Source organism: Haliaeetus leucocephalus, unplaced genomic scaffold, assembly GCF_000737465.1.
Source record: "Haliaeetus leucocephalus isolate CR32 unplaced genomic scaffold, Haliaeetus_leucocephalus-4.0 Scaffold395, whole genome shotgun sequence".
Classification (NCBI taxonomy): domain Eukaryota; kingdom Metazoa; phylum Chordata; class Aves; order Accipitriformes; family Accipitridae; genus Haliaeetus; species Haliaeetus leucocephalus.
In genome coordinates this window covers 4136281-4162339 of record NW_010972831.1, presented here as the reverse complement: position 1 = coordinate 4162339, position 26059 = coordinate 4136281, and the positions used below count along the sequence as shown (strand labels likewise).

General features: G+C 54.3%; 2 protein-coding genes and 1 long non-coding RNA gene across 11 annotated transcripts in view; 2 read left to right on the top strand and 1 right to left on the bottom strand.

Moving 5' to 3' along the window:
- Positions 1-7179: 7179 nt before the first annotated feature.
- FLOT2 (flotillin 2) lies at positions 7180-20048 on the top strand. Of its 9 annotated transcripts, none has more exons than XM_010573661.1 (10): positions 7529-7632; positions 12427-12517; positions 16939-17062; positions 17476-17594; positions 18038-18151; positions 18244-18363; positions 18787-19001; positions 19206-19389; positions 19566-19715; positions 19895-20048. In XM_010573661.1, the coding sequence occupies exons 2-10, from the start codon at positions 12443-12445 to the stop codon at positions 19931-19933; spliced, it is 1140 nt and encodes a 379-aa protein (XP_010571963.1). In that variant the 5' UTR covers positions 7529-7632; positions 12427-12442; the 3' UTR covers positions 19934-20048. The 9 variants fall into 9 exon arrangements, with proteins under 9 accessions (XP_010571962.1, XP_010571963.1, XP_010571964.1 ...); XM_010573662.1 differs by lacking the exon at positions 12427-12517 and adding an exon at positions 10479-10569; XM_010573654.1 differs by lacking the exon at positions 7529-7632 and adding an exon at positions 10579-10761.
- A 99-nt stretch (positions 20049-20147) lies between these two features.
- Positions 20148-26059, bottom strand: part of LOC104835591 — an 11794-nt gene continuing 5882 nt past the window's right edge. Inside the window, exon 3 of the long non-coding RNA XR_774757.1 lies at positions 20148-20657. This is a non-coding gene — a long non-coding RNA (uncharacterized LOC104835591). The remainder of the gene's footprint in view (positions 20658-26059) is intronic.
- The window catches only part of ERAL1 (Era-like 12S mitochondrial rRNA chaperone 1), a 7152-nt gene continuing 6424 nt past the window's right edge, over positions 25332-26059 (top strand). The window contains 1 exon segment of the mRNA XM_010573652.1: positions 25332-25351. Within this exon segment, the coding sequence (XP_010571954.1) occupies positions 25347-25351 (5 nt within the window). The 5' untranslated portion in view covers positions 25332-25346.

Sequence of the window (26059 nt, the reverse complement as noted above, 5' to 3'; positions counted from 1 at the left end):
GTTTGGGGGGGGGGGAATCCCCTGTAGGAGTACTGGGGTGTTGTGGCGGGAGGTCCTTCCTTGATGGGGCACTGGGGAGGGGGTCTCTGTCATGAGGAGGCATTGCGGCATTGTTTGGGGGGTGTCCTGCGGTGGGTGGGCACTGGGGTGCTGGGGGTGTCCATGTGGACCCTGGGGCTCCCCGGGGTGGGGGTCCCCGCAGCGCAGAGAGCGGTGGGTGAGGTCGCGATGCCAGCGGCACGCCCCAGTGCTGCTGCTGCTGCTGCTGCTGCTTTTGGATGATATCAAGCAGTGGCACCAGCAAGGCTGCCAGGCTCTGGGCCGCTGCCAACAGCCCTTAGCTTGGATTGCCAAGAAACCATCCTGTTTCTGGGGGGCAGGTTGGCTTTCCTGGGGAGGGAGAGCTGGGTGTGAGCATCCTGCTGGGGCAGAGAGGGCAGCTTAGGGCAGGGCACCACGGGCCTGTCCCTGGGGTGCCTTTCGCATCCACCATATCCTACTGCTGCTTTGTTACTAGCACGTCACCTGGCCTCTCGGTGGTGCTGTCACTGGACGCAGTTGATGCCCACCAGATATGTACAGTTTTCTCTTCAGGCAAGCTGGTTGCTTAGGTTACGGTTAAATAAACCAGCAGTGCAATCCCCTGTGTCTGATTCAACCTGTAGCTGCAGGGTTAAATAAACCAGCAGTGAAATCCCCTGTGTCTGATTCAACCTGTAGCTGCTCCAATACTCTGCCGAAGCTCCTGACTGCACTTTGGCATAGACCAGCCTGCATGCGGACAGGACTTAATTACAGTTAGGTGATGTAACAGCTTGCTGTAAGGGCTGGATGCTCCGCTCTTGTGTGACAGGCTGGGGCCAAGTGCAGGGTAATAACCAGGTTAGATACAGATGTTGGTCACTTCATGTGTCCTCAGTCATGTTACATCCTTTCTGTCAATGCTGGACTAGTTTTGTGGAAGGCGCTTTGACGCTCAGACCTAAACTCACCCCGGGAGAAAATGCATGTGAACGTCAAGGATGTGCTACGATCACAGCTCTGCCGTGCATGTGAAACTATGTTGTTATGTTTTTGGAGCCAAAGCCTCCAGCGGGCTGTGGCACTTGCTTTTCTGGCTGGTCTGTTATCAGTTCATCTCTCTTGGGTAACAGACCTGTTACAGGAATTACTGAGGAGATGCCAGAAGCAGGCTGCAGTTTTGGAAACAAGTATGCCTGCTGTGGCAGCTGCTTCTAAGGAGATACAAACCGCACCCACCAGCTGCCTGGAGCAGCAGTATTTCTTGCAGTTTTCCTGGTCTTCTGCACGTTTCTGCAGTTCCCAGCTGGGATCTAGAGCTGATACTGCGCTTCCCTCCAAAGAGACCCCTATCAAAATCTGCGCTGCTTGGTGAAATACCGTGTCCTGCGGGAGGAATCTGGAAGCTGTGCTCCAGGTGTGCCAGGATGCCCTTCGGTCTTAAGAGCTTGATTTTGCTTCTGTTCAGCTCTGAAGTTTACAAAATGCGGCTTGCAGGATGAGCCAGCAGGAATTTGTGGTATCTGGTTGCAGTTCCAAGCATTATGCTTTCCCACAGCCGGGAGCGGCAAGCCGAGGACACTCCTCGATGTACAGCCACATTCTGGGAAGGGAGCATAAATCATGCCAGGCTCTGCAAGTCAGAATTGGTTTCAGTGCTGCCACCAGACATGGTTTTCCTCTGCTGCTGCCCAATGTGGTCTGCAAACGCTTGCTGTCTCCTGAGAGCACCGGCTGTGAGCTTCAGGGGCAGCCCGAGAGGTTGTGGGAGCTCTGTAGAGCCCCGCAGCTCCTCTGCGCTTACGTGCAGAGTGAACGCCAGGGCATTAGTGGGAGGGAGGCGTGTAACTACAAGCAGTTGTGGTTCCAGGAACTTGATCCGTGTCTCTCCGGGGAAAAGCAGAGAGGACCTTGGGGGCCAGCATTTATTTGTGTGACACTAGGTTGGATTTGGGGAGGGAGGAGGAAGGGAAGAATAAACCAACAACAAATAATATTAAAAGCAGGCTTTTGGCTTGCAGTCTTGAATTGTCATATAGTTGTTACTTGAAAGACTTTACTTTGCAGGAGGGCACCTCCAAATCATGAAGCTGATTGGAAAGTTTTCTTTATTGTAAATTTAGCCTGTGCCTCTTGAAGGAAGTTTGATCACATGCCTCCCCTGGCATGTGGATTTTTTTCTGAGGAGTGGTGTTCTTTCTCCTCACTTTCTTGTGAGACGCTCGAGTTCCTCCAGTGCTCAAGGAGCAGCCAGCCATGCCTTGGGAAGGTCTGTGTGTGCAGGAGCTTCGTAGCCTTATTTGGGAAGCTGCTCCTAGGCACGGGTCGGCGTTCCCACTGACACTTGCGTCCTTCCCCTGTGGAGCAACACGGATCTCCTTCTAAGAAATTGCACGTGGTTAGCCAATCCGTCCGTGAAATGTAGACCCTAGGCTTTGTAAGAATGCTCCACAAAGCCCTACGGAGACAGTGATGGTCTCTGCAGAATGTGGGTCTAACTTTGCTGGAGGGTAGCCACGCTTGGGAGCCTCCCGGTGAGGTTTGGTGCAAGCTCTGAGGAGGCTTTGGCAGGCACCTGGCCCATCACTGTGTCCTCTCCAAGCACAGCTGCAGCCAGTCACATTTTCAGGGAGATACACAAAGTACCTGTTCGTCCTGATATCAAAATGTTCCCACCAGCTAAATAAGTTGTCTCAGATGCATAATGCTGGTTTTGGGTTACAGTCTGGTTGAATACAGCTTTTGTGGCTAAGGATGGATCTGCTAATTTTGAAATACAATGCTATAATATTTATGCAGAGACTTATAATAAAGAGGTATCATTTATAATGGCCGCGTTCATCTTACAGTTACCATAAGTAAATAGCGTTGCCCGAAACTCTACAGTTGGGGCATTTTCCTTCTGGCTGTTGAGGGCAGTAGGGTGGCACCACGCAGCAATGGTCCAGCAGCCAGAGGAGCCTCGAGGTGAGCACCTGGAGATATGTGAGCACAAGGGGAAGGTTGGCACAGCCCACCATGTTCCTGGGTCAGAACAAACTGCCGTTTCATCGAAAGTTCAGGATGTGAAAGGTGGAAAAAAAGTCGGCGGAGTTGCAGTCCAGTCAACCTAGCTTTATTTCCTGGGAGAGTATCAAAACAAATACATTGCTTGTAAATGCCTAGAAGAAAACAACTACATTGTATTTGCTGAGTATGAGCTGTGCCTGGCTGATCTGACTTCCCTCTCAGGTGAGTTAGCACTCTAAAGGAATGAGAAGAAACAGCAGGTATTGTACACCTTGCCTTTGCTAAGGCTTGTTATGCTCTTACAATTTCTCAGAAGTCAGCTTGAGAATTATGGTCCAGCCCAGTTTCTCAATCTCTGTCAAAGTAAGAAAAGAGCTAGCAGTTAATTCCAGTTTTGTGTAAACATTTCCTGCCGCACCCCAGCAGTCAGGGGTAGTTAACCCTTCTGGAGCTGCTCTAAGCTCTCACATTCTGTTACAGCATCCTTCTTATTGCTGCAAGAGGAACTGGTCATGATTTTGAGCCAGTGTGACTGTGCTGTTTTTATGGTACTTCTCGAAGTTTTGCAAGCCTGAAATAAAGGCTTCTTGAGGCTTTGCAAGCCCTTCCTGCACAAAAGGAACTTAGGCAGCTCCTCTGTGGTGTTTCCTTCTCAGGAGGTAGTTCTTCAGCTTTTTGCCGGTGGTGGAGCTCAAGGTTCCCCTTGTCAGGTGCTTGTTAAATCTCCAAGACTTGCAAATTACTCTTCAGAAAGCATAGCAGGAGAAAGAGGTGGACAGAATTGCCTTGGGGCTTTCCTTTTGGTTTCCAAGAGGTATTCTAGGGTAGTATGTCTGTAGTTTTGTTGTATAACTTCATTGTGGTTTGTCTTCTCCAAGTTTCTGTTCACAAGATGAGTTAAACTAAACATGTGTTTTTTAAACTTGCTTTGTAGTATTGATAGCCGTAGTTTAAAACAAGTCATTTTGATATAGATTACATCCAAAACAAGCTAGCCAGCATAATCTGCTTTTGTCTGCTGTAGTGACCGTCAAAGGATTTTATGGATTCAACTTGGAACCCTGCATCTTTTAAAATAAATTTTTGTTAACCTTGTACCGTTTCTGCATGTGGACAAAGCCTAATTTATATGCACAGCAGGGCCTAAGAACCAGACACTGACTTTAGTCTAGACCCTGCTTTATTATGTGATTTTCTTTATGTATGCCTTTGCCTTTTTCTCTCCTCTCCATTATGTCTTTTGTCAGTAACTGTTTTCAATTATCATTTTTTTCCCTGTCTTTCTGCACTTGCTTGTTAACACCCCATGACATTTCCCAGCACAGGGCTGTTTCTCTAACAAACCCAGCTTCTGTCGGACTGGACCAAGCTGCTTATTCCCAACTTCAGTGGTGGGTCCTCCTGGAGGAGGAGACTCCAGCACCAGATTGCCCTGAACAGAGGCATGAAGATGGCAGCTCTCTCTGTGCAGGTGAAGGCAGTGGTGTCTTCTTGGTTCTTGTCTTCAGCCTGCGACAGTCTTTGGGAAGAAATATAGTTACTGAGTTATCATAGCAGCCTGTTTACCATGACCTGATTTCTGAACACTCACCGCTTCCTGCCAGAATACAAGTGCGTTGCCTCGAGTTACCTTAGGAGAGCAAATAACAGAGAGCTTGTTCACAACCTCAAATTGTCCCAGCTTTGATGTTTTGAGCCCTGTATCTCCGTAACTGTTGGGGCTCCTGTTCTTTCTTGTGTTCCGTCCATCAGGGCAGCAGCTTCCTGCATCTGTCGAGAGCTCTGTTTATCTACAAACTCCCAAGCGATTAATCTCATTTTATTAAAAAAAAAAAAAAAAAAAAAAAAATTATGTGCTTTCTCCTGGCTCTGGGAATTCTTGCTTGAACATGGGACCCCTTCGTTTGGGAAGAGGCCAAGCTGGATGGCAGCTTCCCGGCTATGAATCCTCCATTTGTAGTGCGCCTGGCCGCCGTACACTGCCCCGGAAGAGGGACGGTGGATGTTTGTGGAAGCAGTGGCCAAGTGGCTGTGAGACTCAGGCTGCTAGAACAGTGGGTGTATTATAGCTGGAAAAGGCAATTTCTCTGCCAAATCTCATTGTGCAAGAGGGTTTATTCTTTAGCCTTGCAAAGATTTCGCTTTGTTGGTTCCTTTTTCACTTGCTTTCTGAGACTTGGGAAAGAGGCTGCAGGGCTGCAATGGAAAATGAGCGTTCAGCTCATCTGACTTGCGTTACCAGGACGGAGCTCTGCTGCGCTCAGACGTCCAGCTTGCATGAAAGCAACCAGCTGGCATCCCGCTCCTGTTTAATGTGTTAGTTTTCCCTGCTTTTCTTATGCTTTGAACACTTTTTGACATATAATCTAGCTTGGTAAACTGTGCTGTGCAGCAGTGTTGTGTAGCACTGGGAAGCAAACATGGGGCTTGCTTTGGATGTGCTACTAAATAAGGTATTTCCTTGCATTGCCCGCAAAAGAAAAGAAACATCTGTGTGGAGAGGCACATTCTTGTAACAACAGTGGGTTTAGGGTGCAGAGTTTTCTCAGAACATTATTATGAAATTATTACCAGAGGTTTGGTAAAGACCACATAGACCCTGTGAAATAAAATACCTTTCCACGTGGGGCTGCTTTTCCCGACTGCCAGGAACACCTCCCTTCCTGTTCTTGGAAAACAAGGGCCTGGCGAAAAGGCTGAACTAACCGGGCTGACGTCCTCCAAGAAACGCTAAAAGGCGTTGTGGTTAATACGATGCAGGATATTGTATCATCAGCTCCTGTAACTCCTTGCCTGGCTGAAATAGCCTTCCAGCTACAGGAAGAAGCTATCCAGAAGGCGTCTCGGAGGTGGCAGAATATTCCTCTAGGCTGTGGAGCGCAGGAGACCTGAAAAAGTGTGTAAATCTGTCTCACATTTGTGTTTACTTCCTACTGAAATCAGAAGGTGAAGAATTGTAGATGAGGCCGATGTGCCGGTTTATCAACCATTGCATGGAAGCCAGTGAAGCAGGCAGTATCTTTAGCTGATGGTGGAAGATGGCCAAACACTTGAGGATGGAGAGGAGGAGGAGGAGGATGGGGAAGAAAGAGTCCCCTCCTGCGGTCCAGAGGGCCCTGCCAGCATGCTGGCCTGGACGTGTACTGCCTTTGCTTCTTCATTTTGACCTACTGCAGCAAACTTAACAATCGTCGTCTTCCTTGAAGGGGCTGTCTTCTGTGGCTGCGGTATGCTGGCTTCATAGTTCTCCCTTTCCCCTCCCACAACACAAAGCTCCCACAGCGCTGCAGCCACGTTGTTTTCCCTGTGTGCCCGCTCTTCCTCTGCGCTGGCTCTGTCTTGCCTGCGTAAATACGTCCCGCAGGGCTAAAACTGTCTGTTGCTCTGTTGGTACAGCGCTTGTCTTGCTGAGGCCCTCGGGCGCTGGTGTAGTAAGTGTGATTATGGATAACAAACTAGGTAGGGAGTGCTGGCTTGATCTGCCTGAGAGACGGCAGCTCACAGCCCTGCCTGGTCTGAGCCAGGGAGCTGCAGAGCTCCTCCCTTGCCAGGCATGAAACCTAGGGCTGGTCGCTGGCAGGGTGCTCTCTTGAAAGGTAGCAGGCGTCTTTTTCCTTGAATCAAAGATATGAAAATCCAGACAGCATCTTCCAGCTTCACTGGGGTCAAATCTTAAACATGTCAGAGGATTCCTGGAGGCTGCCAGAACTCTGGGCACAGCAAGCTCTGTGATGGACCGTCCAAGCCTCAGGCACTGTAGTACTTGCGCAAGCCAGAACTAGGAGTTATCTTTGGGGAGCTCAAGGTTTCTTCCATCCTCCAATGCTGACCTGCTAGCTTTTGGTGGGTTTAAGGGTGGTTTGCAGTGTGGGGTGAGGGAAAGGAGATGGATTTCTTACATGGCTTTCAATAACAGAGCTGGTTAAAGATACTGAAGCATGTACTTACAACGATTCTGGTTGCTAAAAGTGCTTAAACTGCTTTACAAAACTAAAATAAAATCCTGGTTTGAAATACAGTTGCTTTCTGTGTAATATTGTTCATCATACTCAATTATTACAAATACTATTTTCCCATTTTATAAGACAATTCAAAAAAAAGGTTGCCTTTGGAAGATTACCGTGTGAAGCCCATGGAGGCACAAAAGAGCGTTGGGTTCCCTAGTGGCTGGCTGCGTTACGGCCAACTGAAGGGTGTTCCAGGGCTGCTGTGAATCTTGGAAAGAGTTTTCTGTGTTCATTATTTATCAGACACTGCAGGCATGCTTGGATTCTTCTGGGTCATGCTGCAGAGCTTGGCTTGGTAGCACTGGGTGCTGTAACGCTGCTCTGAGAGGCTGGGGGAACCGTTGACCTCACGAGGGTGCCCCTTCCTCAGCACCAAGAGGCTGGGCAGGCTTGTTGTGAAGTTGTTCTGCTCCTGACTCAGTCTGGGTGCAGGTTTTTCCCTGGCTGAGAGCAACGTGCGTGTGTGTGCGTGTGTGTAATCTCTACAACTCTGTGCTTTCTGCTGTGCTGCAGGTGGCTGTTGTGGCTCTGATGTAAAGCAGTATGTATACGGAGGCTGGGCCTGGGCTTGGTGGTGCATTACTGACACCCAAAGGTAAGGAGACCCCTGTTATTTGTGGGTTTGGAGTAGGAGTTAGGCAAAGCCATCCCAGTGGGGCTGTCAGCAGTATCTTTAGGAACACGGGACTGGGCACTGCATATGAAACCATGGATGAGCATCAGCCCAGCCCGCTGCCTTTGGCTGTGACCAGCTCTTGGTCCTTCGAAGGAAGGCTGCCTTGCGTACAGCACTGTAAGTAGCTGGAAGGAGCAATATGTGCCCTGTGTCTTGAAGCATGGGGAACATAGGGTCCCTCACAACCACACAGCTTCTGGCTGTCCTCTGCTTTGAGTGGTGGGGGCTGAGGTTGTCCAGGGCCCTGCAGGAAGTAATCCTGTAATTTCAGGCTTACCTGACAGTAAACAATGATGTACAAAATAAAAATAAAATTGCAGGATGGAGGGGTTCTGTGCTGACTATTTGCCTGGGGCAGCTGGGTATCACGGTGCAAAAAAAACAAAAAAAGAAAAGAAATCCCATGCTTTCAGCTTGGAAGTATTTTCCAAATGGCCTCTCTGTCCACACCTCTCCTTAAACCCAAGTAAATCCGATTTTTGTTTTCTCCCCCCCTCCCCCCCCTTTTTGGTTCATTGTTTTTTATTAACATAAAACCCAAAAAGCTGAGAGGGCCGTAGCCTGGCTGGTCATTGTATTTCTTCCTGTGCTGGTGCAGTGAGTGCTGAGGAAGGCGACAGCCCTGCTCTCCTCTGCTGCTGCCTTTGCAGTGCTCCGCAGCTATGAGGCTCTCGCAGAGGTACTGGGCGGCGGGGCCACTGGCCTGGCTCATCCATGAGTTCACAAGGGGACCTGAGTTCTGCCCAGTATGGCCCAAATCTCACCCAGTAACAAACACGTTTGTGGCACGCAGTGGGCCAGTGCCCCCTCCTGCTCCTCAAGTCTCCTTTTCTAAAGATACGCTGACTGCTGTCACTTTGGGAGCAGGCTGTGTTCCTATTTAAAACCACGGGATTTCCTTTCTCTCCCTTTCCTCAGTTGTGGATTTTGCTTGCTGCTTCTTACTGTGCTGGTCTCTGAACTAACATGCTGTGACAGTGCTGCTGTCGTGCTAACATAGCTCTTGGTCTTTAGGATCCATGGGAATGTTACTTTCTCCTAACACCTCCCTCATGCTCATCACCAATGCAGGTTTCCTCCGTCTGTGTAAAAGATAATAGGAACAAAGGATAAAGACGTGACTTTTGGGTTTTTGCACTGAGTGATGGCCAGAAGTTGTAGTTAACCCTTCATGCTTGATCTGGCCACCTCTTTTCCCTGTTCATGTGTTGCCACCAGCAGACAAAGTGAGCATGTTGCTGCCCTCACTCTACAGAGGATACACTGCCATAGCTGCTGCTCACCTGCGGGTCAGGCAGCTTGCCTTGTTCAAAGGGGTTCTGGCTGCTGCTGGCATTTGACTCATGATAGCTCTCAGGTCCTCTCCCAGGTGGCTGGTACTTGGGATTGCTACGGGAGCCTACCATAGTGCTCTGACTGCATGAAGAGGTCTCAGCTAACACCTGCTGCTTTAGCATGGGCTCTCCAGTGATGCTCGTACGAGGTGGGAAAGGAAGGAAAGGCCCAGCTTGTGGGGTCAATGCTTAAGAACTGCGTTTGATCCAAACAGGCTTCATTCCTGAATTTTTGAGAGGCATCTCGTTGGGAGAACTGTTGATTTGAACAAATGGTTTCTGCTCCTCCTCTTGTGTGAGAAGCCCAGAGAACAGTGCAGGACCTTGACCTGCCATGTGCAGGAGATAACAGATGTGTTTGGGAGGCTGACTTGTTAAGTTAAGCAAAGGCTGAGTCCAGGGCCAAGAACTGCTTGCCAGGAGTGAGCTGTCATATGATAGAGGTCTGTGCATTATTTAGCGAACAGGGCTCTTGACAGGAATGCCAGCACCCAAACAAATCTTTTACTTTAAAATCATACCCCTGGTTCAAGCCATGGGATATGGGGCTTAATTCTCCTTTTGAAAACAGTGCCTTTCCCAAATACCATAAGCCATGCCACAGATGGAGCCTGCTCCATTAACATGAAGAGCGAGACACATTTCCTCCTCTGAAATTAGGACATCTTTTCTGGAACTGCCAGTGCTGAGAGCAAGAGAGACAGCAGCAATTGTGTTGCTGTCAGCGGCATCCCGCCAGGTAGCACTAACCTGGGAACAAAAGGAACAGTTAGAGCTGGCAGGGTGCTGGGCTCTTATCCTGCTGCAACCTTGAGGACTGGAAAAAAAAATTTTAAAAAAATCCAATCCCTGTTTAAGGGTCAGAAATAAAAGCAGTGAGAGAGGCAGCATGGTCTTACGTGCCTCTGGGGGAACCAAATGGTATTATTCAGCTTCCCAGAACAGCACTTGGAAGCACCTTCTCTCATCAGTGCCTTAGCCAAGGGTGGGTAGCCAGGTCCCTGGCATTTTCATTTTTCTGGCCCCTCTTAAATGTTGGCTTAGAAGCATTAAATGATTACAAAAAGGAATTTTCTGTGTGTGAAGATTACTCCAACAGAGAATTCCAGCTGACTCCAGGATGGCAGTTCAGGTGGGATACACAGTTCGGTTTCATCTGCGGTGACTTACAGGACACAGGGTGGAGACGAGCCCCCAGCCTGTTTGTCCGCATTAAAAGAAACAGCTAGATGCTGTAAACTCCCCGCAGTGACCAGAGAAGCTGCTCTGGCCCAGCGTTATGCAGCCCTGGGAGCAGGCAGTGGGAGAAAGGCAAACTGAACAGGGAAAATTGGAAACCTGAAAGTCTTGTCTGCCCTTTGCAATGGGTGTCTAACTCTCTGATAACTGCTTTGTATATTTGCTGTCCTACCCTTATTCCTCGCTGCTCAGACTGTCTTTGGAGGTTATGACCATCCTCTGTCGCTGTGAGAATATTGAGACGTCGGAGGGGGTCCCACTGTACGTAACAGGGGTTGCACAGGTAATAATCCACCAGCTTCCTAACACTGTGTCTAACCGTTTATCCCTCTGTTTTGAGCAGCAGCAACAGCAGCAGCAGCAGCAGGATAACATAAAAACTAATGGTTTTCTAATGGGACGGTTGAAATCTCAATACCCTCGTCTCCTTCCCCTTCTCCGGCACTTGCCCTGGGGCGCACTCCACAGTTTATAGGTAATGCAGACAGATGCATATTTGTCAAATTCCAAATTCAGCATTGCTGTACTGGCTCCTTCTGATAATGCTGCAGACATTTGCTCCAGCTGTAACCCTTTCCTCAACAGCACTGTTTCCACTGTGTGCTTGGTGGAGAGCAGAAGGGCATCTGCTTTTGTGTGGAGCCACAAGCAGGCCAGACTGGCTTCTGGGTTTGGGGCAGGTGGGAAGGCAGGTTTTGTGCTGTTTCAAAAGGAAACCTGTACACATGTGGGGAAATTGCAACTGTACCTGGCTCTGCAGTTTTGGATATGGGTTTCCACTCAGCCCTTCTTCCTCTTCATGGAGACAGTGCCCATTTTGGATGTTGTCACATTTGAAAGTACAGCATAGAGACCTCGGATGAGTTGCAACATACAGGACTAGCGTTTGCACTGTGAGCCGTTATGAACCAGTGTAACAGTAATTGCCAAACATCCCTGTGACTTGTCAGCTAAGAAGCAGCACAGTATTGAAATTAAATTCCAAGTATAGATTAGGTCTTCAGAAGGCTAAAATCCTGCACTAGCTGATCAAAGCTGTGAATACATATGGCAAAAAATGCCTCTGCGTGTTCTGGACAGTGGGATCTGTTTTACCAGCTCCCAGCTTCCGTGCCAGTTTAATTAGGACAGTGGCCAAGGCAAGCATGAACTTGCAGAGATACGTTTCGGCACTTCCAGTCAGTCCTGGAGCAACTCGGCGTGCATGCAGCAGCCCAGTGCAGCCCCTTCACGGTTCAAATGTTTGACCTAATGTTCACTGACACAAGCTTTCTGCCCTATGGCTCCCTGTCCTGACTCCCAGCGCCTTCCCGGCTTGTTATGGCCAACACGAGAGCCAGGCTTTGCTTCCTGAAGCAGAACCTGCCACGGCCAAGCATGTCTCTCGTTTTACCAAATCATGACTTGCAAATTGCTGGGTCTGGCCAAAGTGCCTCGAGCCCACCTTGGGTGACTGAGAAAGCTCTAGAGCTGCAGGATCTGTTCCTGGGTGCCTGATACTGTACAGGCATGACCCTGAAGAGCTGGAGACTCACTTCTATCTGCCTTTGGGTTTCAGGACACAGGAAAAGGGAGAGGTGAACCAGATCAGGGGGTAGGTCTGTGTTAATGCTAATCCAGCGAGGGCAAAGGCAGGGCTGCTTCTTGCAGCATCAGCACCAGGTTTTGCCAAGCACCAGGGCTCCTGTGGGGCTGGCAGTGTGGGGCTGGGGGGTGGCATCCTGGGTCCATGCTGTGCTTTTAAACCAGTGACACCAGCCAGCGAGAGCACGTGCTGCCCCAGCGTTGGGCAGTGTGGCACAACGAGCCTCTGACAGGGGGCCCTTTGAGTTCTCAAAGCTGCTAGCTTCTGGCCACCTCGCTAGCCCAGCAGAAGGGAAAGGGTCACGGTATCATTTCCAGTCTGGCTCCCAGCCTTTCTCTGCTGATAAATTGCCTTTAAGCGTTATCTGAAAAATCTATTTCTTGGCCAAAGTGACTTGTCTGTCTCCAGTCACAGATGTAGTCCCTCGGCTGCATTCTGCACCTGTCTTACATTACCTGTGATGAGTGCGGCAGGTAGCCCGGGGCAGGAGATGCAAAGGGAAGAGCTGAGTGTGTGTTACCTGGAAACGTGCAAATATTTTACGTTTTTTGGCAGGATTTCCCTAGAGATAATGACGTTACAGCCCAGGTGTGAGGACGTAGAGACGGCGGAGGGGGTAGCTTTAACTGTCACAGGTGTGGCACAGGTACAGTAACTCCAAAACATCATTTCAGGAATGCATGTCTCTAACTTAAATCTAGTTTTCCCCCTTAAGAGGTTGCTGTTGTCCAGGAACAGAAGCCAAATGCTCTGAAACACATTCTTGTACAAAATCACGCTGTCCTTGTTGGTTCAAACACACTACAACATGTTCCATGTTGTGAAGGGGGTTGTGACCTCTCCTTCTCTCCCCAAAATCATTCCTCTTTCTGGTGTCTCATTTGTCCATGTGGCAAATGAGGTGTGTGGGGGTGACTTGATCTGTTTGTGAAACGCTGAAGTACCACAGTGCCCTTGGAGCTGCGTGTGACCCTGCAGGACTGAGCCATTCACTCCTGAGATGGTATCGAGCGTTATGTTGCTTTCGATTATTATTACTAGCACGTGGACCTTGTAATTCTTCATGGTGAGTTAAAGCTTAAAGAAAGAACTTAGTCCCTCCAGGCACTAAAATTTGTGTGTAAAATTTCTGGCTTGAATTGAATTTTGATTCTCTGAAGCTGCCTTCATACGTGAGAACCAGCTCTTGCTGCTTGCACCCATGTTTCTTAGACTCCAAGGCCTGCTGCCCTGATACAGAGTTTGTCCTTGTGACCTGGTCCTGCCTAGGGGAAGATGCTGGGAGGGAAACGTTGTTAGCTTTTGACAGAATTTGACTCCCCAAATAGGCAGCTGGATGCTTTGATTTAAAATTGCTCCCGACAGCTCATTCTGGGTGTATAAAACCAAGATAGTGGTTCTGAGTGCACACAAGGCTGTGGTCACCATGTGTCCCAAGGCATGTCCAGGTCTGTTGTTGCAGGAGAGGTGACGGTCACATTCGCTGCGGTGAGCAGTGGAGCCAAGGGGAGCTGCTGAGTGACGCAGTGATGTGACCAAAATCCCACATGCGTCAAAAGGCTCCCCCTAGGGAAGAGCACCGTGGCTGCTGCAGCCCTTTTAAGACCAAGTGCTTGACATATTTCACCCAGTGCTTTCCAGAGCAGCGGATTCCTCCGTGGGTTCATTGGTTTGTTCTCGGCTGACATTGCAGAGGAGCTGTGTGCTGTGTCTGTGCGTAAGTGAGGATGTGAATTCAGCCAGGAGCAGTTTCTGGGTTGTCACACATGGCAGAAGGGCTGGGCACAACAGCGGATAATCCATCGCCCTGCTGCTGTTGGGGAACGGGGCTACATGCAAGAGCACCAGCATGGGAGCCAGCATCTTGGGCTCATCGTGGCTCTAATGATGTGAACCAGTGTCGTTGTTTTCAGTTTTTCAGTTCTTTATATCCATTTAGCTGCTAATGTGTCACGTAACCGCAGTGGTCTTTGCACGGTTGGCAAAATGTGTGCACCCCTCTGTTCTGTCCCCTCACACACATTTCATAAATCTGTAGGCTTTTCCTTCTGCATTTGGAAAAGGTATTTCTGTGAAGGCAGCATTCCTTTTTGACCTAATTTTGGGACATCTTTCCATTGCCTGCAAAATGGCCTAGGCTGGGCAGCGCATGGTAGCAGAAAGCTGGATCACCAGGTGCCTTGATTTAAAAATGCAGCTCCCAATTCATCTCATTCATGTTATTCTCTTCTCACTGTTCATTTTTTCCACTGTCAATTAATTTTAAAGGTTTAGGCTTGTGAGATGCAAGGAATTGCCGTGCAGAAAGCAGGCTTGAGGCAGCTGGGGACACGCGTGGCAGAGGTTACCTTAATTTTGCAGAAGTACTTTTGAGGCAAACGTCTTTCTTTTAAGGCCTTGTGCAAAAAAAGGAAAAAAGTAAACAAATTATTACTAGAGAAACACCTTTTAAAATGTTTGCTGTACTAATAGAAGTGCTTAATGTACATAAGGATGCTGTCTTTTTTTGAAGAGGGATGTAATGAGTACTCACCAGGAGCCTCCTTCCTGTATTGGCTGGGTGCTTGTGGTGCGCAGGGATGCTGCTGCCTTAGGCCAAGCTGGGCTTCATATCCTTCTGTACAATTTTTCTGAGCCTCAAGCTAATTGGATTGTCTCTGCTCACCCCTCGCTGTGATTGCAGCTGGCTGGAGCTGGGTGCGGTGGTATCGATCCTTCAGATGGAATTGTTTTATGGAGGCTCTCTGATTTCCTGCCGGCTAAACTCTCTCTCTGATGTGAATGACATTTGAAGAAGCACCAAGTGTCGCAGTGCCCTGTCTGAAATACTGGAAACAAGCTGAGCGCGAATTGCTCAACTCTGTTCTGTTTTGTGCAACCTTTGCTTCATAGGTTGACATCTATATTCAGTGGATAGCCAGGCTCGTTTGGGCTGTGCAGGGTCTACCAGTGCAGGCAGGCTGGTGGCTAGCTTTATTCAGAGAGGCTGAATCGTTCCCTGCTCCTGTTAAGTACCGCAGGGACTCTCTTAATGAACATCCCGCTCTGTGCTCTAACTGTCCTCTCCATAGCTCCTGAAGGGTGGGGATTGTTTAGAGAGGTGGAATTGCTGGCAGATGCACACCATAAATGCTGCTGCTGACTCTAATTGGTTTTGGTATTTGCAAAAACCTCCCGTTTGCTGCGAGATGAGCCTTGTGCAGGGCCCACGCTCCCGGGTGCAGCTCCATAATCAGCTCTCCCAACTCCCCCTTGTGTAGAAAGTGCACACTGCTGGCCCGGGGTGCAGGGATGAGAAACCACTGTGGTCTGGCCCTGTAAGGAACCCAGAGGTCTTGGGGAGAAAGCAGAAGAGGATTGCCACGCTTGCCCTAGTCCCTTTGGTTTTAGACTAGGAGACCCAGCCTGAGAAGCAAAGGTAGGAAATAGGCTCAGCCCAGGTTGGTGTTGCTTCATGTTCCTAGGGATGAGGTTGTGGCAGCTGAGTCTTGGTCGGTTTACCATGTCCAACACGGTCCTCCTCTGGTCCTCTTAGAAGGTGGTGGCTGGTCCCAGTTGTCCTGCTCTCTGGCAGTGCCAGGGCCGGGTGTTGCTGTTTGGCTCCAGAGGTTAGGTTGCAGGATCATTTCGGACTTGCAGGCTATCAAACCAGGCTTTCTCAATAAATTGTTGTGCTGCTTTTGCCAGCACTTTGACCCTGAAAAGTGGTCTTGTAGGTGTCAGGATGAGGTCTATAGGCTGTGAACCCATCAAGACCGTGCATTGGGACCCTTGGAGGGCCCCTATGGAGCGCCTGAAGCCTCAGAGATCCTGAGCCAGGACCAAGCTGGCATTGCAGGTAGCAGCAGGTCCAGCCAGGGCCCTTGGGGCAGGACGCAGGGTGCCACCAGCATCTCATGGGACAGCCCAGATGTCTCCATGAGAGGGTGCTGTGGGACCCGCTCAGCACCCAGAGGTCCCAGCAGAGCTGTGTGGCTCATATGGCCCTGCTTCCTTCTCTGGTGCTGCCAGACACGTCCCTCTGTCCAGGCATTGCCTGAGCCCTCAGACTGGACCTGGCCACCAGGAACTGTCAACTTGGTGGGTTGTAGCTCCTCATAGCTGGGTCCTATAGAGCTCCATGACCACACATCTCCACTGCCTAACACCCCATAGGGATTTTTAACCCACTTTGCCTTTAAAAAGCAGCCCCGTGACCAGCAGGACCATCGTAAGACCCTGGCTTGTCTGGAACTGGGGATGCTTTTACATCTGGCTCTGACTGTGGGACATGAAAGCGGCGCTGGGGCAGCAGTGTCCCACCTCTGCAGATTGTTACCAGACTGACTGTGCGGAGTGGGACAACTGGGTCCTGGCTGAGGCACATTGGGGTCACCGCAAAGGACGGCTGGGAGCTCCCAGCCACAAGCAGGACAAACCAGTGTGCTACGGCCATCTTGTCTGATCTCTCCTTGCAGGGAACGCTGAATGGAACCCCTGTTCCCAAGCTGCTCCTTGGGCATGTCAGACTCTTCCTTGTTCTCTGCCTTTCCTGTGTCAGAAAAATTAATTCTAGTGAAGGAGGAGGAAGAGAAAGGTAACAAAATGGCTTTTGGCCAGGGGTGGTAATAGAAAGCCTTCTCCTCCTAGGTCTGGTTTTTGGTGCAGTGGCTGAACTGGTAATTCAGGGCTCTTTGGTAGAGTTTTCATCAGGTGGGACTTATAGGGCCAGGCTCTGTCCCCACATCACCCAGTAGCTGCTGCTGTGGGATAGATGGCTGCAGGGAGCACCTCTCCATGCTGAGCTGCAGTCGGGGTTTGGAGAGGTGTCTGCCCCGGACGCTGGCACTGCTGCGTGTGCCTGCAGCAGGGCTCACCCCAACAGCAGTGAGCAGGGGCTCGCTGGCTGGGCCGGTGGCCTGGCTCAGCATGGTGACAGCTCAGCATGGTCCCTTGGAGCATCAGTGGCATGGGGGCCTGGCAGCCTGGTGGTGGTACTGCTGCTTCTGCTGCTGCTGCTGCTGTTGGGTGCCTGTCCCTCTTTGGACAGGTGCCTTCAGTCCCTTTGGTTTTATCTCCTGTCTCTAGGTGAAGATAATGACTGAGAAGGAGCTCCTGGCTGTGGCCTGTGAGCAGTTCTTGGGGAAGAACGTGCAGGATGTGAAGAACGTGGTCCTTCAGACACTGGAGGGGCATCTACGCTCCATCCTAGGTGCGGACAGGCTCATGCTCTTGAAGGCATCTTGAGTAGCTTTCTCCCTTCTCTGCTGGCTGGTCCCAGCAGTATTGCAGCCACAACGGATGCTTCCTCTGCTGACTGCAGAGGTGGCATCTTAGATTGTTCCTCCCCTACAGCAGCTCCTGCTGTGTTGCTGGGTGTTGTGATAAGTGAGTTTTCAGTGCCTGCAGTAAGAGATGTCTGAGTCCCCATAGGTTACAGGTGTGTGTGGTGGTTGCACTGGTGAGACAGATGTCCATCTGCACTGCAGGGTCCAGGCAGAGGATTATGCCCTTGTGCCCAGACCTCAAGAAATTAGGGGCAACAAGGATGTTGCTGAGCTTAGACCTACGCTGTTGTGTGTTACCTGTTCCAAATAAAGTGCTTCGCCTTCCTTCCCTCTGCAGGTACCTTGACAGTGGAGCAGATCTACCAGGACAGGGATCAGTTTGCCAAGCTGGTGCGGGAGGTGGCAGCTCCTGATGTGGGTCGCATGGGTATCGAGATCCTGAGCTTCACCATCAAGGTACGCCCAGACGTAGGGTGCTGTGCTATGGGGCTCCGGCAGTGCTGTAGAAGCAGCACGACAGAGCCTGGCCCTGTCTCCTCTGCTGCAGCTGGCTGAAAGGCTCCGGCTGACAGCCTGCCCCAGCCCTCCGGGAGTTTCCATGACAGCCGCCGCAGCATGTCCTGTATCCAGGCAGCTGGGCAAAGAGCACCCGGTAGCTGCCTCTGTAAACATGGCTCATGGAGAGAGCTCCCTGATAACCAAGCCTCCAGGGAGTCAGAGGGAAGATGGTGGGAGAACCTGCGTCTCCCTGTCGCACCTGTTTCTGTTTGGCAGCAGGCTGACATGGTTCTTTCTTAACCTGGCCTAACCACACAAGTGATTGCTCTGAGCTTCAACAGGAAGAGAGCAAGATGGAATCGCTCATTTGAAGTGGTTGTGACTTATCTTCCCCTCTCTAGGATGTCTATGATAAAGTAGATTACTTGAGCTCCCTGGGAAAGACTCAGACTGCGGCTGTCCGAAGGGATGCAGACATCGGTGTGGCAGAAGCCGAGCGAGATGCTGGCATTCGGGTGAGTCCGGAGATGTGCTGGGCTTCCCTGCAGCAGCCTGTTTTGCTCCAGCTGCGCACCCTGGACCTCTGCTCTCTGTTTCCTCTCTGCAGGAGGCAGAGTGCAAGAAAGAAATGCTGGATGTCAAGTTCATGGCAGATACCAAAATAGCAGATTCCAGACGGGCTTTTGAATTGCAGAAAGCTGCCTTCAGTGAGGAGGTCAACATGAAGGTGAGAGGTATCAGACAGCCCACTGCTGTTCCCTGGCTGGTTCGTGATGGTATTGGTAGCTCTGGGATTTGCCAGCTTCCTCCTCGTGCATGTGTTAGGAGAGCTGGAGGTGGAGAACCTGGGTTTCTATGTCAGTGTGAGCTCCTTGCAGCAGATTCCTCTCCTGTTTGCAACAGTTAGGTGTGACTAGGAGAGGAAAGGGTGGGGAGGGTCATCCAAGCTCAACCTGGAGCTGGTTGGGAGTGCTGTGGGAAGAGCACACAGGGAAGGACAGCAAGTGCAGTTCTGAGGACTGGGATGTCACCCCTGGGTAGGTTTGGGAGCAGGAGCCGTGTCTGGTTTCAGGGCCTGCCAAGGGTCCTTCTGTCTGCGCACAGGAGATCGTGGCCAAGATCCCTCTTCTCATCTCTCCTGTGTGTGCAGACTGCAGAGGCCCAGCTGGCCTATGAGCTCCAGAGCGCCCGGGAGCAGCAGAAGATCCGCCAGGAGGAAATTGAAATCGAGGTGGTGCAGCGCAAGAAGCAGATCGATGTTGAAGAGAAGGAGATCATCCGGATGGAAAAGGAGCTGATAGCCACTGTGAAGCGGCCGGCCGAGGCTGAAGCCTACCGTATCCAGCAGATCGCCGAGGGCGAGAAGTGAGTGAGCCTGTGACCCGGTCCAGCCCTGAGCCTGGCTGCACACTGGGCTGGGGTGAGGTGGGAGAAAAGTGCAGCAGGTACTGCTCTGAGACCCAGCTTGTGGGCTCTCTGCAGGGCAGGCACGTGGCTGGCAGGGAGGGAAGCAGTGCTGGGTACGCTGCGGGGATCTGGGCTGCTGGAGGGCTGGGTTTCCCTTTCCAGGGTGAAGCAAGTCCTCATTGCGCAGGCGGAGGCAGAAAAGATCCGCAAGATCGGAGAAGCAGAGGCTTTTGTAATCGAGGCCATCGGGATGGCAGAGGCTGAGAGGATGAAGCTGAAAGCTGAAGCGCTCCAGCAGTATGGAGAAGCTGCCCAGCTGGCTCTAGTGCTGGATGCGCTGCCTGAGGTGAGGAGGGAGCAGCTTTCCCCTGCTCTGGGGAAGTGGTGGGGAGTTCCCAGGCTGGGCCAGGTCTCCTGGGGGCAAAGGGAGGCCCCATGTGGTGTGTAGGGACCTTGCCCAGCAGGCTGGTGAGCAGCTCTTTGACTCTTTGCTTGTTCCACCCTCCTTCTGTGCTTCCCCAGATCGCTGCCAAAGTGGCTGCTCCCCTCTCCAAAGTGGACGAGATCGTTATTCTCAGTGGAGAGAGCAGCAATACAACATCCGAGGTAAACCGTCTGCTGGCTGAGATCCCTGCCTCTGTGCGTGCCATCACTGGCGTGGATCTCACAAAGGTGAGCCGGGCACCGGCAGCTGGCAATTTCTGCAGCTCTTAGGGCACAGAGACTTGCCTAAAAACTTACAGACTCCTAGGGAGCCTCTCCTCCCCCAGCCCTGCCCAGCCACAGAGTGCAGGCAGCTCCCTGCTTCCCCCTCCTCCAACCCTAACAGCTTCTCTCTTCCCCTCCTACAGATTCCCCTGATCCAGAAAGCCACCGGGGCCCAGGCATGAGGCTGGGCAACCCAAAGCTAGTGAAGATCACTCCCTGTTATGCACTCAGACATCAACTGCCTTCAACACGTGGGAATTCCTTTTATATCAAAGACAATTGGAGTTTCATTTTTAAGCTCTGGTGCCTTATTTTGTAGGGCCAGAAAGATGCATGTCCAATCAGCTGCTTTTTTTATTACAAAGGCTGGGAGGGGATTTATTTTGTAATTAACTGTATATTGTATCAGGCTGGGGATTGGATCCGATCCCCAGTTATGACTGGCAGCTTGTCTGGTGTTGCAATCCCAGTGCCTTGCTGTTCTCTGTCCTTGGGTGGCCGCCCAGAGCTTGGAGCAGAGGCTTGGCGGGACACAGAGCATGGAGTGTGGAGCTGTAGGAAGAGAACAGCCAGGACCCACCTCCCCTGGGCTCCCTGCCCTCCCACAGCGACCCTCCTGGGCACTGCCCAACCCTTGCCTCTGCCCACAAGCTGCTTTTGTGGCTGGCTTTCCCCATCGGAGTGTCTCGCCCACAGGGCCCTCGCAGTGCTAGCACTCCTGCCCAGGCTGGACTTCCCCGGGGTAGCAGTCATCCCCCGGGGAGGGTGACAATCAGACACTGCCAGTGGGTGTTGCCCGCTCCCGTGCTGCCTTCCCTCGGGGAAGTTTCCTCCCGGGATCTGGAGAGGAGAGAGCCTGGGGGGAGCGGACAGAGGGTTAGCGGAGGGAGCCCAACTCAGCCCAGGCTTGGCAAGGTCCCACCACTAGGAATGCCAAAAAGTAGCGCTTTGCCAAAGCCACCCCCTCTGAGAACGAGGCGAAACCACTGAGGCTGCTGTCCCTGAGTGCTGTGGTACATCTTGTACCCCCCAACTACTAAACTACCACGGGTCAGAGGGAGGTGGGGGACCAGGCAGGGTGCTGTGGTGGGGATGGGCTCCTCCAGCACCACAGCCTGTACAGCTGGCAGGGGACCAGCGCCCCTGGGACTGGTGCCGTGGCCCTGAGTGCTGGCCGGGGGATGCCCCGACAGGCAGTGCAGAAGCCCCTACCTCGCTCGGTCCCCCTCCCTCTTACGGCCAGTGGCTTTGCTGCCCTGAATGACAATGTGAAAGAGGCTGTCCCCATGTGTGTCCTGTACTCCCCACAGTGCCACCGTGGCCCTGCGCTGGCCCGTGCCGCTTCCCCAGCTGTCTCGACGCCTGTGTTCAGTGCGACCGTAGTGGCCCAACCCATGTGTGAAGTCAGCCTGGCGCTGCTGTGGGGTAGTGGGATGGTGACCCGCGCAGGCACCATGGGGTGCTGGGGGTCCCTCCGCTGGCTCATTCACCCACAGCTCGGTGCCACCCCCCACCTCATTGCCGTAGGGTGGGTGCAGGGACCCGGGCCAGTACTGGCCAGTCCGTTTGCCAGGAGTGACCCACTGCGGGGTGGATGGGTGCTGCGGGGGCCGTCGGCACCCCGTCCCCCTCCCTGCCGCCAGGGTGGGGAGAACCGGCGTTATCAGCCCCCGGCTTGTGCTCGCGCCACGGGGCCGCCGGCGCAGATCTGGCACTTGCTGGCGGGTGTGCCGGGCGAGGCGTCCTATCTGCATGTGCGTGTGCATGCCTGCGTCCCTGCGACCGTCACTGCTGTATGATAATAAAGCCTTGTCACCGTGTGCCTTGGCTCTTGTCTTGTGCCTGCTGCACCCATCTCCCCTGCTGTGGCATCCCCGGGGCCTAGGGCAGCGCCAGAGCCGGTGCTTGACCGGCCGTGGCATGGGCCGGCTGGGGGCTGCTGGCCCCGGAGCGTGCAGATGTTCCCGCTGGGATGGGGGAACAGGGGCTGCATGGAATTGAGGTCCTGGCTCACGCTGCTCTTGCAAAACTGCTGGGAGCTCGTGGCCTCCTCCACGGTCACCATGTCCCCATGGGCTCCTTGCCCCATCCCTGGGGCTGCTCCTGGCCAGCCCTAGGTGGGGGCAGAGCCTTGTCCTGCTCCCGCACAGGGTTGAGCATGGAGCCAGGAGCCACCAAGGGTGGCTGATGAGCTCCAGGTGCGTCGCCCTCGTTGACTTGGGGAGCTGATCACTGTGGGGGCACCCCAACCAGTGGCACCCCAGGGTTCGGAGCAGGGCTGATGTGAACCAAAGGCTCTGCCTGTCCCAGCAGCCAGGCTGGTGGCAGCAGCTCATGCTGCCACCGTCTCCCCCCGCTCTGCCCCTGGCTGTGCGCAGCCCATGCCCTTGCCCTGCCACGGGAGCCCGGGCCCAGCCTGGTGCACCCTTCCCTGCAGTGGGGGACAGCAGGGTGGCTCTGGGGGGTACCTGTCCTTCTTGGGGTCAGCCTACAAGCAGGACCAATGGTGCTCGCGGGGGGGGCTTTGCTGCACTGCCCTCCCAGGCGCAAAGGCGATTCCCTTGTGCCCTCAAGTTTTTCCATGTCCCTCCCGAGCTGGGCAGGGGCATGGGCAGGACAAAGGGCCCCATCCCAAGCACCCTGCAGCAGGGTGGCCCTGCAGATATGCCGGGTGGGGACAGCTTGGCAGCCCCCAGCGGCGCCTTATCTGCAGCCAGACGTGCTGCCCTGGAGCAGCAGGGCTGGCAGGAGGGCTGCAGCACCCGGGGGTCCCCTGTGGCACCTGGGGGTCCCCACACCAGCTCTGTGGTGCAGGCCTGGGGGATGCTCGGGGCCCCCTCTGCCCCACGGGGTGCAGGGCCACAGGGCAGGGCTGCCCTCAGGTGCTGTGGGTGCTGAGCAGGCAGTGGGGCTGGCACTGGGATAATCCCATGGGGCTCACCTGGGGCTGGCAGGGCTTGGGGGACTCTTGGGGACACTTCGCCTATGTCCCCGCTGCAGGTGCTGGGGTGCCTGTGCTACAGTTTGGAGAGCACTCCAGGCCCCCCCAGGACACCTCTGGGTCAGAGCAGGGGCCAAAGACAGGAGGGGACAGTCCCTTGCAGCCCCCAAGTCCCAGCATCCTCATGCCTGGGGACAGGCTGGTGCCAGGGCTTGACCCTGTGCCTCCTCCTGCCAGGGTCTGGCCAGGTTGGGGGGATCATGGGTGATGCTGTTGCTGTTCCTGTCACCCAGAGGTGAGAGCGAGTCTGGGGACATCTTGCGTGGCAGGGCAGGGTCCCCGATAGCCGGACACTGCTGCTTATCGGGGCCCCCACGCAGGCAGTCCCGACGGGGGATTATCACCTCCCTGCAGGCGACTTCCAAGAATGCCGTCATGCACTGGCGCAAACAACCCGGCGCAATGGCACGGTGCTTGCTGCAGGATGTGGCCCTGTGGGGACAGACAGGCCTGGGGACGCGCATAGCTGTGGGGGATGACATATGACCAGGGTCATGCACAGGCAGGTGACACTTATGGCCAGGGACTGCAGCCATTTGGGGACACACGTGGCCAGGGGACAAGTATGATGGTCATACTTGTCCCCTGGCCAGGTGTGTCCCCAAATGGGTCATGCGCAATGAGGTGACACAACCCTCTTGGAGACACACATGGCCAGGGGGACATGTCCTTTGGGGACACACGGCTGGGGGATACAACCCTCCAGGGGACACATCCCCCTGGGACAGGGCACATACCGGCGGGGGACATGTACTCCCAGAGGACTTGTCCCTGCAAGCTGGGGAGCACATTTTTGGGGGGGGGCACACTGCTAGGGGACACGTTCCTCAGGGGAGCATATATGGCCAGGGGACACAGTGCTTTGGAGGTCACCCACCCCAGGGGGACACAGGCTCCCTACATCCACATGCATGTACCTCATCTGGGGGTGCCTGTGCAGGGTGACCCCCTGCACCCAGATGTCCCCCAGCCACCATGCCGGGTCCCATCCCCGTGGGGCTGCCACCCTGCCATGTCCAAAGCCCCTGTCCAGCAACTGGGAACCAGTTTGCAATCTATAGCTCCCAGTTTGGGGTCCCCCCCACCTATGGGGACAGACCATCCTGGTGACCACAGAGGTCAAGGCAGGAGGACAGGGACAGGCCTTTGGCATGGGGGGTGGCCCCCTGCAAACCCCCTGTCCCCAAGCCCCACTATATGGGCTATGCCAGGCTGGGGGGAGCTGCTTGGGGCTGTGCCCCCCCCCAGGCATGAAGGGGCTAAGGGGCCCCATCCAGCTGTGCCGTGCAGATGTGAGATATGCAGATGAGGCAGAGCAGGTTTTATAAGACGAGTGCACACCCAGCACCCCGCAAAGCCCCAGTGCCACCTCCGTAGGTAGGTGCCACCTCCTGGGGAGCTGCTGTCCTGCTCTGGGGTGGTGGGACTGTGGGGGGACAAAGGTGGGGTAGGGGGGATGTTGGGGTCAGGGGACTATTGGGAGCCTCCATCCTGCTCCAGGGTGGTGGGATTGGGGGGGAAAAAGAGGGGGTAGGGGGGGATGCCGGCATGGGGAGGTTATTGGAAGCCTCCATCCTGCTCCGGGGCAGCAAGACCCAGGGGGGGACTGGGGTGGGGTAGGGGGGATGCCAGGGTGGGGAGGCAGTGGTCCCGGTGACCGTGCTCTCTAACGGTGCTCTCCCCATCCCGTGCAGGCGCTGCTCTCCGTTCGCCCCGCAGCACGCTGCCCGCCGCCCCGGGCAGGATATCATCGTATACTGTAAGTTCACTATGAGACACTACAGTATAGATGATGTACTCCCCCGGGCTGCACCCGCCGACGGGCCCAGAGCGCCGGCTGCGACGTGGGACCACGGCGTGGGGCACGGAGGGATGGGGTTACTCGGGGCTGGGACGTGGGACAAGGGACCGGGGGACGTGCTCGGGGGGTGTATGGGGTGGGGAAGGTTGGGGGGACAGGGGCACCCCGAGGTGCGGGCAACTCCGGGCGCAGCCAGGGACCAGCAGCCGGCGGGGAAACCGTTACCATTACTGAGTTTAGTAATGGTAACGGTTCTGCCGACGGTCGCGCACGCGGCACGACATGGCACGACACGGCACGGCACGGCACGGCACGGCACGGACACAGCGATGGAGCCCAGGGGTCGGGCATGGGGCAATAAAGGGGGTTATGGCACCATGGCTCTGGCTCTCCTTCCTCACCCTGGGGCTCTGGGCACAGCAGTGGGGCTGGGTCACTGGGGTGTACTGGGGTGTACTGGGGTGCTGGGGGGCTCAGGGTGTGCAGGGCGGGACAAGGAACCTTGGGGTGCCTTTGGGTGTTGGGGGATGCAGGGGTGCCTTGGGCTGCAGGGTGACAAGGGGGTGCGGGCAGGGCTTTGGGGTGCAGGGAGTGCTGGAGTGCACTGGGGTGTATTGCAGGGGGCACTGGGAAGAACTGGGGGACACTGGGGTGTGTTGTGAGGGAGACTGGGGAGACTTGGGGAGCTTTGGGGTGTGTTGCAGGGGGTGCACTGGGATGCCCAGGATTACATTGGAGAAGAGAACTGGGAGCATTGGGGCTCACTGGGGAGCACGGAGGAGCAGTCGGATGCATGGGGTGTGTTCCAGGGGCACTGGGCATCCTGGGGTGCACTGGGATGGGTTGAGGAGTGTTGCAGGGAGCACTGGGACACACTGGGGTGTGTCGCGGGGGGCACTGGGTGCACTGGGCTGTGTGATGGGGCACTGGGGTGCACTGAGCGCACTGGGGTGTGTCGCGGGGAGCACTGGGTGCACTGGGCTGTGTGATGGGGCACTGGGGTGCACTGGGCACACTGGGGTGTGTCGCGGGGGGCACTGGGTGCACTGGGCTGTGTGATGGGGCACTGGGGTGCACTGGGTTGTGTTGCAGGGGACATGGGGGTGCACTGGGCTGTGTGATGGGGCACTGGGAGCACTGGGAGCACCGGTCCCCGTACCAGGGTGCCACCGAACTGCGCCGCGCGGTGTGGCCGGCAGGGGGCGCTCCCGCCGCGGTGTCCCCGCCCATCGCCCCGCCCACTCCCCGCCCACGCCAGCCCGCACACCGCCCACCACCTTCCTCCTCCTCCCCACAACCCCCTGCGGCAGAGAGCGGCGCGCTGGGCCCGCCCGCCCTCTCTCTATGCTACCCAGCTTTGCGCCAATGAGGGCAGGCGCCGCTCGCGCTCCCAGCCTGCCCCGCGGCGGGGCAAGATGGCGGCGCACGTCGCCCTGGCGGTGCCGCGAGCTGTGCGCTGGGCCGTGAGGGCCGCTGCGGCGGGGACGCTCCTGCCGGGCCCAGGTG

Coding starts and splice junctions, on each gene's coding strand:
- FLOT2 (XM_010573661.1), top strand. CDS start 12,443: ATGACGTTACAGCCCAGGTGTGAGGACGTAGAGACGGCGGAGGGGGTA. Junction 12,518..16,938: donor CTGTCACAGGTGTGGCACAG/GTACAGTAACTC, acceptor TCCTGTCTCTAG/GTGAAGATAATGACTGAGAA. Junction 19,390..19,565: donor TGCTGGATGCGCTGCCTGAG/GTGAGGAGGGAG, acceptor GTGCTTCCCCAG/ATCGCTGCCAAAGTGGCTGC.